Source organism: Oncorhynchus keta, chromosome 35 (genome assembly GCF_023373465.1).
Source record: "Oncorhynchus keta strain PuntledgeMale-10-30-2019 chromosome 35, Oket_V2, whole genome shotgun sequence".
In the NCBI taxonomy this organism is placed as follows: domain Eukaryota; kingdom Metazoa; phylum Chordata; class Actinopteri; order Salmoniformes; family Salmonidae; genus Oncorhynchus; species Oncorhynchus keta.
The window spans coordinates 82,856,061-82,873,172 of NC_068455.1; the positions used below are offsets into that span (position 1 = coordinate 82,856,061).

The 17,112-nt window shown below is 46.8% G+C and overlaps 1 protein-coding gene across 1 annotated transcript in view; it reads left to right on the forward strand.

Moving 5' to 3' along the window:
* The window catches only part of tec (tec protein tyrosine kinase), a 66,425-nt gene that overhangs the window by 14,884 nt on the left and 34,429 nt on the right, over positions 1–17,112 (forward strand). The window contains exons 4-5 of the mRNA XM_052498192.1: positions 9,129–9,210; positions 9,677–9,805. Of these exons, the coding sequence (XP_052354152.1) occupies positions 9,129–9,210; positions 9,677–9,805 (211 nt within the window). The remainder of the gene's footprint in view (positions 1–9,128; positions 9,211–9,676; positions 9,806–17,112) is intronic.

Consider the following 17,112-nt stretch of genomic DNA (forward strand, 5'->3'; position numbering starts at 1 on the left):
GTGTGTTAGGTGTACAGTGTTAATGGTCCCCCCTCCTCTACTAGGTGGTGTGTTAGTGTACAGTGTTAATGGTCCCCCCCTCCTCTACTAGGTGGTGTGTTAGTGTACAGTGTTAATGGTCCCCCCCTCCTCAGTGTTACTAGGTGGTGTGTTAGTGTACAGTGTTAATGGTCCCCCCCCTCCTCTACTAGGTGGTGTGTTAGTGTACAGTGTTAATGGTCCCCCCCTCCTCTACTAGGTGGTGTGTTAGTGTACAGTGTTAATGGTCCCCCCCTCCTACTAGGTGGTGTGTTAGTGTACAGTGTTAATGGTCCCCCCCTCCTCTACTAGGTGGTGTGTTAGTGTACAGTGTTAATGGTCCCCCCTCCTCTACTAGGTGGTGTGTTAGTGTACAGTGTTAATGGTCCCCCCTCCTCTACTAGGTGGTGTGTTAGTGTACAGTGTTAATGGTCCCCCCCTCCTCTACTAGGTGGTGTGTTAGTGTACAGTGTTAATGGTCCCCCTCCTCTACTAGGTGGTGTGTTAGTGTACAGTGTTAATGGTCCCCCCTCCTCTACTAGGTGGTGTGTTAGTGTACAGTGTTAATGGTCCCCCCCTCCTCTACTAGGTGGTGTGTTAGTGTACAGTGTTAATGGTCCCCCCCCTCCTCTACTAGGTGGTGTGTTAGTGTACAGTGTTAATGGTCCCCCCTCCTCTACTAGGTGGTGTGTTAGTGTACAGTGTTAATGGTCCCCCTCCTCTACTAGGTGGTGTGTTAGTGTACAGTGTTAATGGTCCCCCCCCTCCTCTACTAGGTGGTGTGTTAGTGTACAGTGTTAATGGTCCCCCCCTCCTCTACTAGGTGGTGTGTTAGTGTACAGTGTTAATGGTCCCCCCTCCTCTACTAGGTGGTGTGTTAGTGTACAGTGTTAATGGTCCCCCCCCCTCCTCTACTAGGTGGTGTGTTAGTGTGTACAGTGTTAATGGTCCCCCCTCCTCTACCAGTGTTAATGGTCCTCCTCTACTAGGTGGTGTGTTAGTGTACAGTGTTAATGGTCCCCCCCTCCTCTACTAGGTGGTGTGTTAGTGTACAGTGTTAATGGTCCCCCCCCTCCTCTACTAGGTGGTGTGTTAGTGTACAGTGTTAATGGTCCCCCCCTCCTCTACTAGGTGGTGTGTTAGTGTACAGTGTTCCCCCCTCCTCTACTAGGTGGTGTGTTAGTGTACAGTGTTAATGGTCCCCCTCCTCCTCTACTAGGTGGTGTGTTAGTGTACAGTGTTAATGGTCCCCCCCCTCCTCTACTTGGTGGTGTGTTAGTGTACAGTGTTAATGGCCCTCCCCCCCTCCTCTACTAGGTGGTGTGTTAGTGTACAGTGTTAATGGTCCCCCCCCTCCTCTACTAGGTGGTGTGTTAGTGTACAGTGTTAATGGTCCCCCCCCCCTCCTCTACTAGGTGGTGTGTTAGTGTACAGTGTTAATGGTCCTCCCCCCCTCCTCTACTAGGTGGTGTGTTAGTGTACAGTGTTAATGGTCCCCCCCTCCTCTACTAGGTGGTGTGTTAGTGTACAGTGTTAATGGTCCCCCCTCCTCTACTAGGTGGTGTGTTAGTGTACAGTGTTAATGGTCCCCCCTCCTCTACTAGGTGGTGTGTTAGTGTACAGTGTTAATGGTCCCCCTCCTACTAGGTGGTGTGTTAGTGTACAGTGTTAATGGTCCCCCCCCTCCTCTACTAGGTGGTGTGTTAGTGTACAGTGTTAATGGTCCCCCCCCTCCTCTACTAGGTGGTGTGTTAGTGTACAGTGTTAATGGTCCCCCCTCTCCTCTACTAGGTGGTGTGTTAGTGTACAGTGTTAATGGTCCCCCCTCCCTCCTCTACTAGGTGGTGTGTTAGTGTACAGTGTTAATGGTCCCCCCCTCCTCTACTAGGTGGTGTGTTAGTGTACAGTGTTAATGGTCCCCCCCCCTCCTCTACTAGGTGGTGTGTTAGTGTACAGTGTTAATGGTCCCCCCCTCCTCTACTAGGTGGTGTGTTAGTGTACAGTGTTAATGGTCCCCCCTCCCTCCTCTACTAGGTGGTGTGTTAGTGTACAGTGTTAATGGTCCCCCTCCTCCCCTAGGTGGTGTGTTAGTGTACAGTGTTAATGGTCCCCCTCCTCCTCTACTAGGTGGTGTGTTAGTGTACAGTGTTAATGGTCCCCCCCTCCTCTACTAGGTGGTGTGTTAGTGTACAGTGTTAATGGTCCCCCCTCCTCTACTAGGTGGTGTGTTAGTGTACAGTGTTAATGGTCCCCCCCCTCCTCTACTAGGTGGTGTGTTAGTGTACAGTGTTAATGGTCCCCCCCTCCTCTACTAGGTGGTGTGTTAGTGTACAGTGTTAATGGTCCCCCCCCTCCTCTACTAGGTGGTGTGTTAGTGTACAGTGTTAATGGTCCCCTCCTCTACTAGGTGTGTGTTGTGTACAGTGTTAATGGTCCCCCCCCTCCTCTACTAGGTGGTGTGTTAGTGTACAGTGTTAATGGTCCCCCCCCCCCTCCTCTACTAGGTGGTGTGTTAGTGTACAGTGTTAATGGTCCCCCCTCCTCTACTAGGTGGTGTGTTAGTGTACAGTGTTAATGGTCCCCCCTCCTCTACTAGGTGGTGTGTTAGTGTTCAGTGTTAATGGTCCCCCCTCCTCTACTAGGTGGTGTGTTAGTGTACAGTGTTAATGGGCCCCCCCCCCCCTCCTCTACTAGGTGGTGTGTTAGTGTACAGTGTTAATGGTCCCCCCCCCCTCCTCTACTAGGTGGTGTGTTAGTGTACAGTGTTAATGGTCCCCCCCCCTCCTCTACTAGGTGGTGTGTTAGTGTACAGTGTTAATGGTCCCCCCCTCCTCTACTAGGTGGTGTGTTAGTGTACAGTGTTAATGGTCCCCCCCCTCCTCTACTAGGTGGTGTGTTAGTGTACAGTGTTAATGGTCCCCCCCCTCCTCTACTAGGTGGTGTGTTAGTGTACAGTGTTAATGGTCCCCCCCCTCCTCTACTAGGTGGTGTGTTAGTGTACAGTGTTAATGGTCCCCCCCCCTCCTCCTCTACTAGGTGGTGTGTTAGTGTACAGTGTTAATGGTCCCCCCTCCTCTACTAGGTGGTGTGTTAGTGTACAGTGTTAATGGTCCCCCCCCTCCTCTACTAGGTGGTGTGTTAGTGTACAGTGTTAATGGTCCCCCCCCTCCTCTACTAGGTGGTGTGTTAGTGTACAGTGTTAATGGTCCCCCCTCCTCTACTAGGTGGTGTGTTAGTGTACAGTGTTAATGGTCCCCTCCTCCTCTACTAGGTGGTGTGTTAGTGTACAGTGTTAATGGTCCCCCCTCCTCTACTAGGTGGTGTGTTAGTGTACAGTGTTAATGGTCCCCCTCCCTCCTCTACTAGGTGGTGTGTTAGTGTACAGTGTTAATGGTCCCCCCTCCTCTACTAGGTGGTGTGTTAGTGTACAGTGTTAATGGTCCCCCCAGTGTTAATGGTCCCCCTCCTCTACTAGGTGGTGTGTTAGTGTACAGTGTTAATGGTCCCCCCCTCCTCTACTAGGTGGTGTGTTAGTGTACAGTGTTAATGGTCCCCCCTCCTCTACTAGGTGGTGTGTTAGTGTACAGTGTTAATGGTCCCCCCCTCCTCTACTAGGTGGTGTGTTAGTGTACAGTGTTAATGGTCCCCCCTCCTCTACTAGGTGGTGTGTTGTGTACAGTGTTAATGGTCCCCCTCCTCCTCTACTAGGTGGTGTGTTGTGTACAGTGTGTCCCCCCTCCTCTACAGTGTTAATGGTCCCCCCCTCCTCTACTAGGTGGTGTGTTAGTGTACAGTGTTAATGGTCCCCCTCCTCTACTAGGTGGTGTGTTAGTGTACAGTGTTAATGGTCCCCCCTCCTCTACTAGGTGGTGTGTTAGTGTACAGTGTTAATGGTCCCCCCTCCTCTACTAGGTGGTGTGTTAGTGTACAGTGTTAATTGTCCCCCCCCTCCTCTACTAGGTGGTGTGTTAGTGTACAGTGTTAATGGTCCCCCCTCCTCTACTAGGTGGTGTGTTAGTGTACAGTGTTAATGGTCCCCCCCTCCTCTACTAGGTGGTGTGTTAGTGTACAGTGTTAATGGTCCCCCCTCCTCTACTAGGTGGTGTGTTAGTGTACAGTGTTAATGGTCCCCCCTCCTCTACTAGGTGGTGTGTTTGTTAGTGTACAGTGTTAATGGTCCCCCCTCCTCTACTAGGTGGTGTGTTAGTGTACAGTGTTAATGGTCCCCCCCCCCCCCTCCTCTACTAGGTGGTGTGTTAGTGTACAGTGTTAATGGTCCCCCCTCCTCTACTAGGTGGTGTGTTGTGTACAGTGTTAATGGTCCCCCTCCTCCTCTACTAGGTGGTGTGTTAGTGTACAGTGTTAATGGTCCCCCCTCCTCCTCTACTAGGTGGTGTGTTAGTGTACAGTGTTAATGGTCCCCCCCCCTCCTCCTCTACTAGGTGGTGTGTTAGTGTACAGTGTTAATGGTCCCCCCCCTCCTCTACTAGGTGGTGTGTTAGTGTACAGTGTTAATGGTCCCCCCCTCCTCTACTAGGTGGTGTGTTAGTGTACAGTGTTAATGGTCCCCCCCTCCTCTACTAGGTGGTGTGTTAGTGTACAGTGTTAATGGTCCCCCCCCCTCCTCTACTAGGTGGTGTGTTAGTGTACAGTGTTAATGGTCCCCCCTCCTCTACTAGGTGGTGTGTTAGTGTACAGTGTTAATGGTCCCCCCTCCTCTACTAGGTGGTGTGTTAGTGTACAGTGTTAATGGTCCCCCTCCCTCTACTAGGTGGTGTGTTAGTGTACAGTGTTAATGGTCCCCCCCCTCCTCTACTAGGTGGTGTGTTAGTGTACAGTGTTAATGGTCCCCCCCCCTCCTCTACTAGGTGGTGTGTTAGTGTACAGTGTTAATGGTCCCCCTCCTCTACTAGGTGGTGTGTTAGTGTACAGTGTTAATGGTCCCCCCCCTCCTCTACTAGGTGGTGTGTTAGTGTACAGTGTTAATGGTCCCCCCCCTCCTCTACTAGGTGGTGTGTTAGTGTACAGTGTTAATGGTCCCCCCTCCTCCTCTACTAGGTGGTGTGTTAGTGTACAGTGTTAATGGTCCCCCTCCTCTACTAGGTGGTGTGTTAGTGTACAGTGTTAATGGTCCCCCCCTCCTCTACTAGGTGGTGTGTTAGTGTACAGTGTTAATGGTCCCCCCCCTCCTCTACTAGGTGGTGTGTTAGTGTACAGTGTTAATGGTCCCCCCCTCCTCTACTAGGTGGTGTTAGTGTACAGTGTTAATGGTCCCCCCTCCTCTACTAGGTGGTGTGTGTTAATGGTCCCCCTCCCTCCTCTACTAGGTGGTGTGTTAGTGTACAGTGTTAATGGTCCCCCCTCCTCTACTAGGTGGTGTGTTAGTGTACAGTGTTAATGGTCCCCCCTCCTCTACTAGGTGGTGTGTTAGTGTACAGTGTTAATGGTCCCCCCCCCTCCTCTACTAGGTGGTGTGTTAGTGTACAGTGTTAATGGTCCCCCCTCCTCTACTAGGTGGTGTGTTAGTGTACAGTGTTAATGGTCCCCCCCTCCTCTACTAGGTGGTGTGTTAGTGTACAGTGTTAATGGTCCCCCTCCTCTACTAGGTGGTGTGTTAGTGTACAGTGTTAATGGTCCCCCCCCCCTCTACTAGGTGGTGTGTTAGTGTACAGTGTTAATGGTCCCCCCCTCCTCTACTAGGTGGTGTGTTAGTGTACAGTGTTAATGGTCCCCCCCCTCCTCTACTAGGTGGTGTGTTAGTGTACAGTGTTAATGGTCCCCCCTCCTCTACTAGGTGGTGTGTTAGTGTACAGTGTTAATGGTCCCCCCCTCCTCTACTAGGTGGTGTGTTAGTGTACAGTGTTAATGGTCCCCCCCTCCTCCCCCCCTCCTCTACTAGGTGGTGTGTTAGTGTACAGTGTTAATGGTCCCCCCTCCTCTACTAGGTGGTGTGTTAGTGTACAGTGTTAATGGTCCCCCCTCCTCTACTAGGTGGTGTGTTAGTGTACAGTGTTAATGGTCCCCCCTCCTCTACTAGGTGGTGTGTTAGTGTACAGTGTTAATGGTCCCCCTCCTCTACTAGGTGGTGTGTTAGTGTACAGTGTTAATGGTCCCCCCCTCCCTCCTCTACTAGGTGGTGTGTTAGTGTACAGTGTTAATGGTCCCCCTCCTCTACTAGGTGGTGTGGTGTACAGTGTGTTAGGTGGTGTGTGTACAGTGTTAATGGTCCCCCTCCTCCTCTACTAGGTGGTGTGTTAGTGTACAGTGTTAATGGTCCCCCCTCCCTCCTCTACTAGGTGGTGTGTTAGTGTACAGTGTTAATGGTCCCCTCCTCCTCTACTAGGTGGTGTGTTAGTGTACAGTGTTAATGGTCCCCCCTCCTCCTCTACTAGGTGGTGTGTTAGTGTACAGTGTTAATGGTCCCCCCTCCTCTACTAGGTGGTGTGTTAGTGTACAGTGTTAATGGTCCCCCCCTCCTCTACTAGGTGGTGTGTTAGTGTACAGTGTTAATGGTCCCCCCTCCTCCTCTACTTGGTGGTGTGTTAGTGTACAGTGTTAATGGTCCCCCCCCCCCCTCCTCTACTAGGTGGTGTGTTAGTGTACAGTGTTAATGGTCCCCCCCCCTCCTCTACTAGTGGTGGTGTGTTAGTGTACAGTGTTAATGGTCCCCCCTCCTCTACTAGGTGGTGTGTTAGTGTACAGTGTTAATGGTCCCCCCCCTCCTCTACTAGGTGGTGTGTTAGTGTACAGTGTTAATGGTCCCCCCCTCCTCTACTAGGTGTACAGTGTGTCCCCCCCCTCCTCTACTAGGTGGTGTGTGTACAGTGTTAATGGTCCCCCTCCTCTACTAGGTGGTGTGTTAGTGTACAGTGTTAATGGTCCCCCTCCTCCTCTACTAGGTGGTGTGTTAGTGTACAGTGTTAATGGTCCCCCCTCCTCTACTAGGTGGTGTGTTAGTGTACAGTGTTAATGGTCCCCCCTCCTCTACTAGGTGGTGTGTTAGTGTACAGTGTTAATGGTCCCCCCCCCTCTACTCTACTAGGTGGTGTGTTAGTGTACAGTGTTAATGGTCCCCCCCTCCTCTACTAGGTGGTGTGTTAGTGTACAGTGTTAATGGTCCCCCCCCCTCCTCTACTAGGTGGTGTGTTAGTGTACAGTGTTAATGGTCCCCCCCTCCTCTACTAGGTGGTGTGTTAGTGTACAGTGTTAATGGTCCCCCCTCCTCTACTAGGTGGTGTGTTAGTGTACAGTGTTAATGGTCCCCCCTCCTCTACTAGGTGGTGTGTTAGTGTACAGTGTTAATGGTCCCCCCTCCTCTACTAGGTGGTGTGTTAGTGTACAGTGTTAATGGTCCCCCCCTCCTCTACTAGGTGGTGTGTTAGTGTACAGTGTTAATGGTCCCCCTCCTCCTCTACTAGGTGGTGTGTTAGTGTACAGTGTTAATGGTCCCCCCTCCTCTACTAGGTGGTGTGTTAGTGTACAGTGTTAATGGTCCCCCCCCTCCTCTACTAGGTGGTGTGTTAGTGTACAGTGTTAATGGTCCCCCCCTCCTCTACTAGGTGGTGTGTTAGTGTACAGTGTTAATGGTCCCCCCCTCCTCTACTAGGTGGTGTGTTAGTGTACAGTGTTAATGGTCCCCCCTCCTCTACTAGGTGGTGTGTTAGTGTACAGTGTTAATGGTCCCCCTCCTCCTCTACTAGGTGGTGTGTTAGTGTACAGTGTTAATGGTCCCCCCCCTCCTCTACTAGGTGGTGTGTTAGTGTACAGTGTTAATGGTACCCCCCTCCTCTACTAGGTGGTGTGTTAGTGTACAGTGTTAATGGTCCCCCTCCTCCTCTACTAGGTGGTGTGTTAGTGTACAGTGTTAATGGTCCCCCCTCCTCTACTAGGTGGTGTGTTAGTGTACAGTGTTAATGGTCCCCCCTCCTCTACTAGGTGGTGTGTTAGTGTACAGTGTTAATGGTCCCCCCCTCCTCCTCTACTAGGTGGTGTGTTAGTGTACAGTGTTAATGGTCCCCCCTCCTCTACTAGGTGGTGTGTTAGTGTACAGTGTTAATGGTCCCCCCTCCTCTACTAGGTGGTGTGTTAGTGTACAGTGTTAATGGTCCCCCCCCTCCTCTACTAGGTGGTGTGTTAGTGTACAGTGTTAATGGTCCCCCCCTCCTCTACTAGGTGGTGTGTTAGTGTACAGTGTTAATGGTCCCCCTCCTCTACTAGGTGGTGTGTTAGTGTACAGTGTTAATGGTCCCCCCTCCTCCTCTACTAGGTGGTGTGTTAGTGTACAGTGTTAATGGTCCCCCCCCTCCTCTACTAGGTGGTGTGTTAGTGTACAGTGTTAATGGTCCCCCCTCCTCTACTAGGTGGTGTGTTAGTGTACAGTGTTAATGGTCCCCCCCCCTCCTCTACTAGGTGGTGTGTTAGTGTACAGTGTTAATGGTCCCCCCCCTCCTCTACTAGGTGGTGTGTTAGTGTACAGTGTTAATGGTCCCCCCCCCCTCCTCTACTAGGTGGTGTGTTAGTGTACAGTGTTAATGGTCCCCCCTCCTCTACTAGGTGGTGTGTTAGTGTACAGTGTTAATGGTCCCCCCTCCTCTACTAGGTGGTGTGTTAGTGTACAGTGTTAATGGTCCCCCCCCCTCCTCTACTAGGTGGTGTGTTAGTGTACAGTGTTAATGGTCCCCCCTCCTCTACTAGGTGGTGTGTTAGTGTACAGTGTTAATGGTCCCCCCTCCTCTACTAGGTGGTGTGTTAGTGTACAGTGTTAATGGTCCCCCCTCCTCTACTAGGTGGTGTGTTAGTGTACAGTGTTAATGGTCCCCCCTCCTCTACTAGGTGGTGTGTTAGTGTACAGTGTTAATGGTCCCCCCCCCTCCTCTACTAGGTGGTGTGTTAGTTAGTGTACAGTGTTAATTGTCCCCCCTCCTCTACTAGGTGTGTGTTAGTGTACAGTGTTAATGGTCCCCCTCCTCTACTAGGTGGTGTGTTAGTGTACAGTGTTAATGGTCCCCCCTCTACTAGGTGGTGTGTTAGTGTACAATGTTAATGGTCCCCCCTCCTCCTCTACTAGGTGGTGTGTTAGTGTACAGTGTTAATTGTCTCCCCCCCCCCAGGTGGTGTATGACACCAGCACTCTCTATATATTTGCTCCCAGCTATGAGAGTAGGAGGATCTGGGTCCAAAACATTAAGGAAGGTCAGTGACTAGCCATTTTTATTTTTAAATCATCTAGTTATTGTATCCTATGCTATAAATACACTGCACTGTAAACTCTATATCTGTTGTTGTCCCAGCATACAGATGTAGAATCTTAATTTGAGCCAGTTTGCTGCAGCAGGGAAATGATGTGGATTATCATTAATCGACATTGTTTTGTAGGGGTTGATATATATATATTTTTTTTTGTTAGAGCAAAGCAAGTCTTGCATCTTTTTAAAGTAGAAATCATCTTTTAGAAGGTTTTCTTTTCTTTACATTTTTTTTTAAAATTGTAAAACCTCGAAGACTATAAAAGTTGTGCAGGAAAATTGTCAGTAACAAAAGAGTGATCAAATTAAGATCCTACATCTGTAGGTAGGCTGTATGTTGTTTTTTTATCAGGTAATCTGATTAACCAGATGTTTTTCCTTTCTCTCTTGTGTTGATGTTGGATGTATTTCAGAGATAAGGGACAACTCTGTGATCGTTGCTAAGTTCCATCCTCAGTTCTGGATGGAGGGCGTGTGGCTGTGCTGTCGTCAGGCAGAGAAACTGGCCCCGGGCTGTGAGGAGTACAACCTGTTTGGAGACCGTGAGATCTGTCCCCTCTCTATCCTGCCTTCTCATTTTTTTATTTTATTTAACTAGTGGTCCTTCTGTGGCTCAGTTGGTAGAGCATGGCGCTTGTAACGCCAGGGTAGTGGGTTTGATTCCCGGGACCACCCATACGTAGAATGTATGCACACATGACTGTAAGTCGCTTTGGATAAAAGCGTCTGCTAAATGGCATATATTATTATTATTATTAAACTAGGCAAGTCAGTTAAGAACAAATTCTTATTTTCAATGACGGCCTGTTCAGGGGCAGAACGACAGATATCTTTACCTTGTCAGCTCGGGGGTTTGACCTTGCAACCTTCCAGTTACTAGTCCAACGCTCTAACCACTAGGCTACCCTGCCGCCCCATTGCCAGAAGTATGTGGACACCCTTTCCTATTAGTGGCTTCGTCTATTTCAGTCGCTGACAGGAGTGTAAAATCGAACACACAGACATGTACAACCGAAATTGATGTAACCAAAGGTTTTGGGGATTAACGGTACATTTGGTGAATTTATAAAAATGAAAACATCTAACAGTAAACAGTTTGCATAATGAAATACTGAATGTGCAATAGTTGGTGGGAGACAGCGGAGCCGTTCTGGAGAGAGACTTGCCTATATAGTCGGCACACACACCACCCCTTCTTCTTGTCTCAACATGAATTTATTTTAATTTTAATTTTTATATTCAACACATTTTTTTAAAGATGCTTTTCACTGACAGCCGCAACTCAATAATCCGCCTATTGCCATGTGGGTGGCAGGGTAGCCTAGTGGTTTAGTGGTTAGAGCGTTGGACTAGTAACTGAAATGTTGCAAGTTCAAACCCCCGAGCTGACAAGGTACAAATCTGTCGTTCTGCCCCTGAACAAGGGAGTTAAAACCCACTGTTCCCACGTCTGTCATTGAAAAGAAGAATTTGTTCTTAACTGACTTGCCTCGTTAAATGAAGGTAAAAATGTGTGCTTGCTTCCCAAATATGCAAAAACATACGAGCTTGTGATTTTTTGAAACAAGCCACAGCAACAATTTATTTTTATTTTTTAAATAAGATCATAATAATTCCTCCATGGAATCAAGTGATGCTTTCTGGTCAATTGGTGTTATCTGTTTTAATTTAGAGTGGGTGTTTTTCCTGCAAATTCCCTTTTTTTGGCAAATGTATGAAAATGAAATTTTTATTTAACACATTTTCTTTAACATAAATGTTATGTTTCAACGTGAGTAATAATCGTAAAATAATAATAATATTTTAAAAAACATAGTGTAAATGTGATCTGTCTGATGACCGTGGGTGGACGCCCTAATCAGGTTACCCAATGCATTATGGGTCAACTTCCCGGTCGTGTTGTCAGGCGCCACATTTTCCTAATGGAAACACTTGAGATCTACAGTATGAAAGGTGAAAGGTCTACAGGTGAAAGGTTGGAGACAGATACTCACTCATTCAAGGGTTTTTCTTTATTTTTTTAAAACTATTTTCTACTCTGTAGAATAATAGTGACGACATCAAAACTATGAAATAACACGTATGGAATCATGTAAACATCCCTTTTTTCAGGACCCTGTCCTTCTAAAGGTCATTCGTAAGGGTTTAAAGGTCATTCGTAAGGGTTTAAAGGTCATTCGTAAGGGTTTAAAGGTCATTCGTAAGGGTTTAAACACTGTTTCCCATGCTTGTTCAATGAACTATAAACAATTCATAAACATGCACCTGTGGAACGATCGTTAAGACACTAACAGGTTACAGACGGTAGGCAATTAAGGTCACAGTTATGAAAACTTAGGACACTAAAGAGGCCTTTCTACTGACTTTGAAAAACACCAAAAGAAAGATGCCTAGGGTCCCTGCTCATCTGTGTGAATGTGCCTTAGGCGTGCTGCAAGAAGGCATGAGGACTGCAGATGTGTCCAGGGCAATAAATTACATTTGTCCGTACTGTGAGACGCGTTACAGTTGCAAGGCAGGTCATCACCAGACATCACCGGCAACAACGTCACCTATGGGCACAAACCCACCGTCGCTGGACCAGACTGGCAAAAAGTGGTCTCCACTGACGAGTCACGGTTTTGTCTCGCCAGGGGTGATGGCGTTTATCGTCGAAGGAATGAGTGTTACACTGAGGCCTGTACTCTGGAGTGCGATCGATTTGGAGGTGGAGGGTCCGACATGGTCTGGGGCGGTGTGTCACAGCATCATCGGACTGAGCTTGTTGTCATTGCAGGCAATCTCAACGCTGTGTGGAAGACATCCTCCTCCCTCATGTAGTACCCTTCCTGCAGGCTCATCCTGACATGACCCTCCAGCTTGACAAAGCCACCAGCCATACTGCTCGTTCTGTGCATGATTTCCTACAACACAGGAATGTCAGTGTTCTGCCATGGCCAGCGAAGAGCCCGGACCTCAATCCCAGTGAGCACGTCTGTGACCTGTTGGATCGGAGGGTGAGGGCTAGGGCCATTTCCCCCAGAAATGTTTGGGATCTTGGTGGAAGAGTGGGATAACATCTCACAGCTGTTGGAAAAACAAATAATAGTCCCACTAAGCACAAACCAGATGGGATGGCGTATCACTGTAGAATGCAGTGAGGTTAGAGGTCGACCCATTTATAATTCTTCAACGCCGATACTGATTTAATCTGCCCGTTTTTATTTTTAAATTGTTTTAAAATATATTTGTAATAATGACAATGACAATTACAACAATACTGAATGAACACTTTTATTTTAACTTAATATAATACACAAATAAAATCTATTAAGCCTCAAATAAATAATGAAACATGTTCAATTTGGTTTAAATAATGCAAAAACAAAGTGTTGGAGAAGTAAAAGTGCAATATGTGCCATTTAAAAAAGCTAATGTTTGAGTTCCTTGCTCAGAACATGAGAACATATGAAAGCTGGTGGTTCCTTTTAACATGAGTCTTCAATATTCCCAAGTAAGAAGTTTTAGGTTGTAGTTATTATAGGAATTATGACGTGTCAACTATTTCTCTCTACCATTTGTATTCCATATATACCTTTGACTATTGGATGTTCTTATAGGCACTTTAGTATTGCCAGCCTAATCTCGGGAGTTGATAGGCTTGAAGTCATAAACAGCGCTGTGAGTCAAGCATGGCTAAGAGCTGCTGGCAAAACGCAGTAAAAGTGCTGTTTGAACGAATGCTTACGAGCCTGCTGCTGCCTACCACCACTCAATCAGACTGCTCTATCAAATCATAGACTTATTTATAATATAATAAACACAGAAATACGAACCTTTGGTCATTAATATGGTAAAATCCGGAAACTATTATTTTGAAAACAAAATGTTTATTCTTTCAGTGAAATACGGAACCGTTCAGTATTTTATCTAACTGGTGGCAACCCTAAATCTAAATATTGCTGTTACATTGCACAACCTTCAATGTTATTTCATAATTATGTACAATTCTGGTAAATTAGTTCACAGTTCTTAACGAGCCAGGCGGCCCAGATTGTTACATATACCCTGACTCTGCTTGCACTGAACGCAAGAGAAGTGACACAATTTCCCCAGTTTAATATTGCCTACTAACATGAATTTATTTCAACCAAATATGCAGGTTTAAAAAATATATACTTCTATGTATTGATTTTAATAAAGGCACTGATGCTTATGGTTAGATACATTCGTGCAACAATTGTGCTTTTCTCACGAATGCGCTTTTGTTAAAACATCACCCGTTTAGGCGAAGATGAAGTAGGCTGTGATTCAATGATAAATTAACAGGCACCGCATTGATTATACGCAACGCAGGACAAGCTAGTTAACTACACATGGTTGGTGATATTACTAGGTTAACTAGTGATTATGTGAAGATTGATTGTTTTTTATAAGATACGTTTAATAATGCCAGCTAGCAACTTACCATGGCTCCTTGCAGTCACAAGGTCCGTTTGATGCTGCACTCGCGTAACAGGAGGTCAACCTGCCACAGTCTCCTTGTGGATCACAATGTAATCGGCCATAATTGGCGTCCAAAAAGGCAGATTACCGATTTGTTATGAAAACTTGAAATCTGCCATAATTAAATTGGCCACCAGCAAAGCACCCCCACAAGAGCAGTGATCCTGTGATACTAGCGAGAGCAGTGATACGAGCTAGAGCAGTGATACGAGCTAGAGCAGTGATACCAGCTAGAGCAGTGATACCAGCTAGAGCAGTGATACAAGCTAGAGCAGTGATACAGTGATACTAGCAGTGATAGAGCAGTGATACTAGCTAGAGCAGTGATCCTGTGATACTAGCTAGAGCAGTGATACTGTGATAGCTAGAGCAGTGATAGCTAGAGCAGTGATACCAGCTAGAGCAGTGATACCAGCTAGAGCAGTGATACCAGCTAGAGCAGTGATACTAGCTAGAGCAGTGATACCAGCTAGAGCAGTGATACCAGCTAGAGCAGTGATACTGTGAGCTAGAGCAGTGATACCAGCTAGAGCAGTGATACTAGCTAGAGCAGTGATACCAGCTAGAGCAGTGATAGCTAGAGCAGTGATACTAGCTAGAGCAGTGATATGAGCTAGAGCAGTGATACTAGCTAGATACTAGCTAGAGCAGTGATCCTGTGATACTAGCTAGAGCAGTGATACTAGCTAGAGCAGTGATACCAGCAAGAGCAGTGATAGCAGTGATACTAGCTAGAGCAGTAATAGCAAGAGCAGCTAGAGCAGTGATACCAGCTAGAGCAGTGATACCAGCTAGAGCACTGTGATACTAGCTAGAGCAGTGATACTAGCTAGAGCAGTGATACCAGCTAGAGCAGTGATACTGTGATACTAGCTAGAGCAGTGATACTAGCTAGAGCAGTGATACTAGCTAGAGCAGTGATACTGTGATACTAGCTAGAGCAGTGATACTGTGATACTAGCTAGAGCAGTGATACTAGCTAGAGCAGTGATACTGTGATACTAGCTAGAGCAGTGATACTAGCTAGAGCAGTGATACCAGCTAGAGCAGTGATACTGTGATACTAGCTAGAGCAGTGATACTAGCTAGAGCAGTGATAGCTGTGATACTAGCAAGAGCAGTGATAGCTAGAGCAGTGATACCAGCAAGAGCAGCAGCTGTGATACTAGCTAGAGCAGTGATACTGTGATACTAGCTAGAGCAGTGATACTAGCAAGAGCTGTGATCAAGTGATACTAGCTAGAGCAGTGATACTAGCAAGATAGTGATAGCAAGAGCTGTGATAAGAGCTGTGATACTAGCTAAGAGTGATACTAGCAAGATCAGTGATACTAGCAAGAGCAGTGATACTAGCAAGAGCAGTGATACTAGCAAGAGCAGTGATACCAGCTAGAGCAGATACAGTGATACTAGCAAGAGCAAGAGCAGTGATACTAGCAAGAGCAGTGATACTAGCAAGAGCAGTGATACCAGCAAGAGCAGTGATACCAGCAAGAGCAGTGATACCAGCAAGAGCAGTGATACTAGCTAGAGCAGTGATGCTAGCAAGAGCAGTGATACTGTGATACTAGCTAGAGCAGTGATACTGTGATACTAGCTAGAGCAGTGATACTGTGATACTAGCTAGAGCAGTGATACTGTGATACTAGCTAGAGCAGTGATACTGTGATACTAGCTAGAGCAGTGATACTGTGATACTAGCTAGAGCAGTGATACTGTGATACTAGCTAGAGCAGTGATACTGTGATACTAGCTAGAGCAGTGATACTGTGATACTAGCTAGAGCAGTGATACTGTGATACTAGCTAGAGCAGTGATACTGTGATACTAGTGATACCAAGAGCAGTGATACTGTGATACTAGCTAGAGCAGTGATAGCTAGAGCAGTGATACAGCAAGAGCAGTGATACTGTGATACTAGCTAGAGCAGTGATACTGTGATACTAGCTAGAGCAGTGATACTGTGATACTAGCTAGAGCAGTGATACTGTGATACTAGCAAGAGCAGTGATACTGTGATACTAGCAAGAGCAGTGATACTGTGATACTAGCTAGAGCAGTGATACTAGCTAGAGCAGTGATACTGTGATACTAGCAAGAGCAGTGATACCAGCAAGAGCAGTGATACTGTGATACTAGCTAGAGCAGTGATACCAGCAAGAGCAGTGATACTGTGATACTAGCTAGAGCAGTGATACTGTGATACTAGCTAGAGCAGTGATACTGTGATACTAGCTAGAGCAGTGATACTGTGATACTAGCTAGAGCAGTGATACTGTGATACTAGCTAGAGCAGTGATACTGTGATACTAGCTAGAGCAGTGATACTGTGATACTAGCTAGAGCAGTGATACTGTGATACTAGCTAGAGCAGTGATACTAGCAAGAGCAGTACTAGCTAGAGCAGTGATACTAGCTAGAGCAGTGATACCAGCTAGAGCAGTGATACAGCTAGAGCAGTGATACTAGCTAGAGCAGTGATACTAGCTAGAGCAGTGATACTGTGATACTAGCAAGAGCTAGCTAGAGCAGTGATACTAGCTAGAGCAGTGATACCAGCTAGAGCAGTGATACCAGCTAGAGCAGTGATACTAGCTAGAGCAGTGATACCAGCTAGAGCAGTGATACTAGCTAGAGCAGTGATACCAGCTAGAGCAGTGATACTAGCTAGAGCAGTGATACTAGCTAGAGCAGTGATACCAGCTAGAGCAGTGATACCAGCTAGAGCAGTGATACCAGCTAGAGCAGTGATACCAGCTAGAGCAGTGATACCAGCTAGAGCAGTGATACCAGCAAGAGCAGTGATACCAGCTAGAGCAGTGATACTGTGATACTAGCTAGAGCAGTGATACTAGCTAGAGCAGTGATACTAGCTAGAGCAGTGATACTAGCTAGAGCAGTGATACCAGCTAGAGCAGTGATACTGTGATACTAGCTAGAGCAGTGATACCAGCTAGAGCAGTGATACTAGCTAGAGCAGTGATACTGTGATACTAGCTAGAGCAGTGATACTAGCTAGAGCAGTGATACTGTGATACTAGCTAGAGCAGTGATACTAGCTAGAGCAGTGATACTGTGATACTAGCTAGAGCAGTGATACCAGCTAGAGCAGTGATACCAGCTAGAGCAGTGATACTGATACTGCAGTGATACTGTGATACTAGCAAGAGCATACTAGCTAGAGCAGTGATACCAGCTAGAGCAGTGATACCAGCTAGAGCAGTGATACTAGCTAGAGCAGTGATACCAGCTAGAGCAGTGATACTAGCTAGAGCAGTGATACTAGCTAGAGCAGTGATACCAGCTAGAGCAGTGATACCAGCTAGAGCAGTGATACTAGCTAGAGCAGTGATACTAGCTAGAG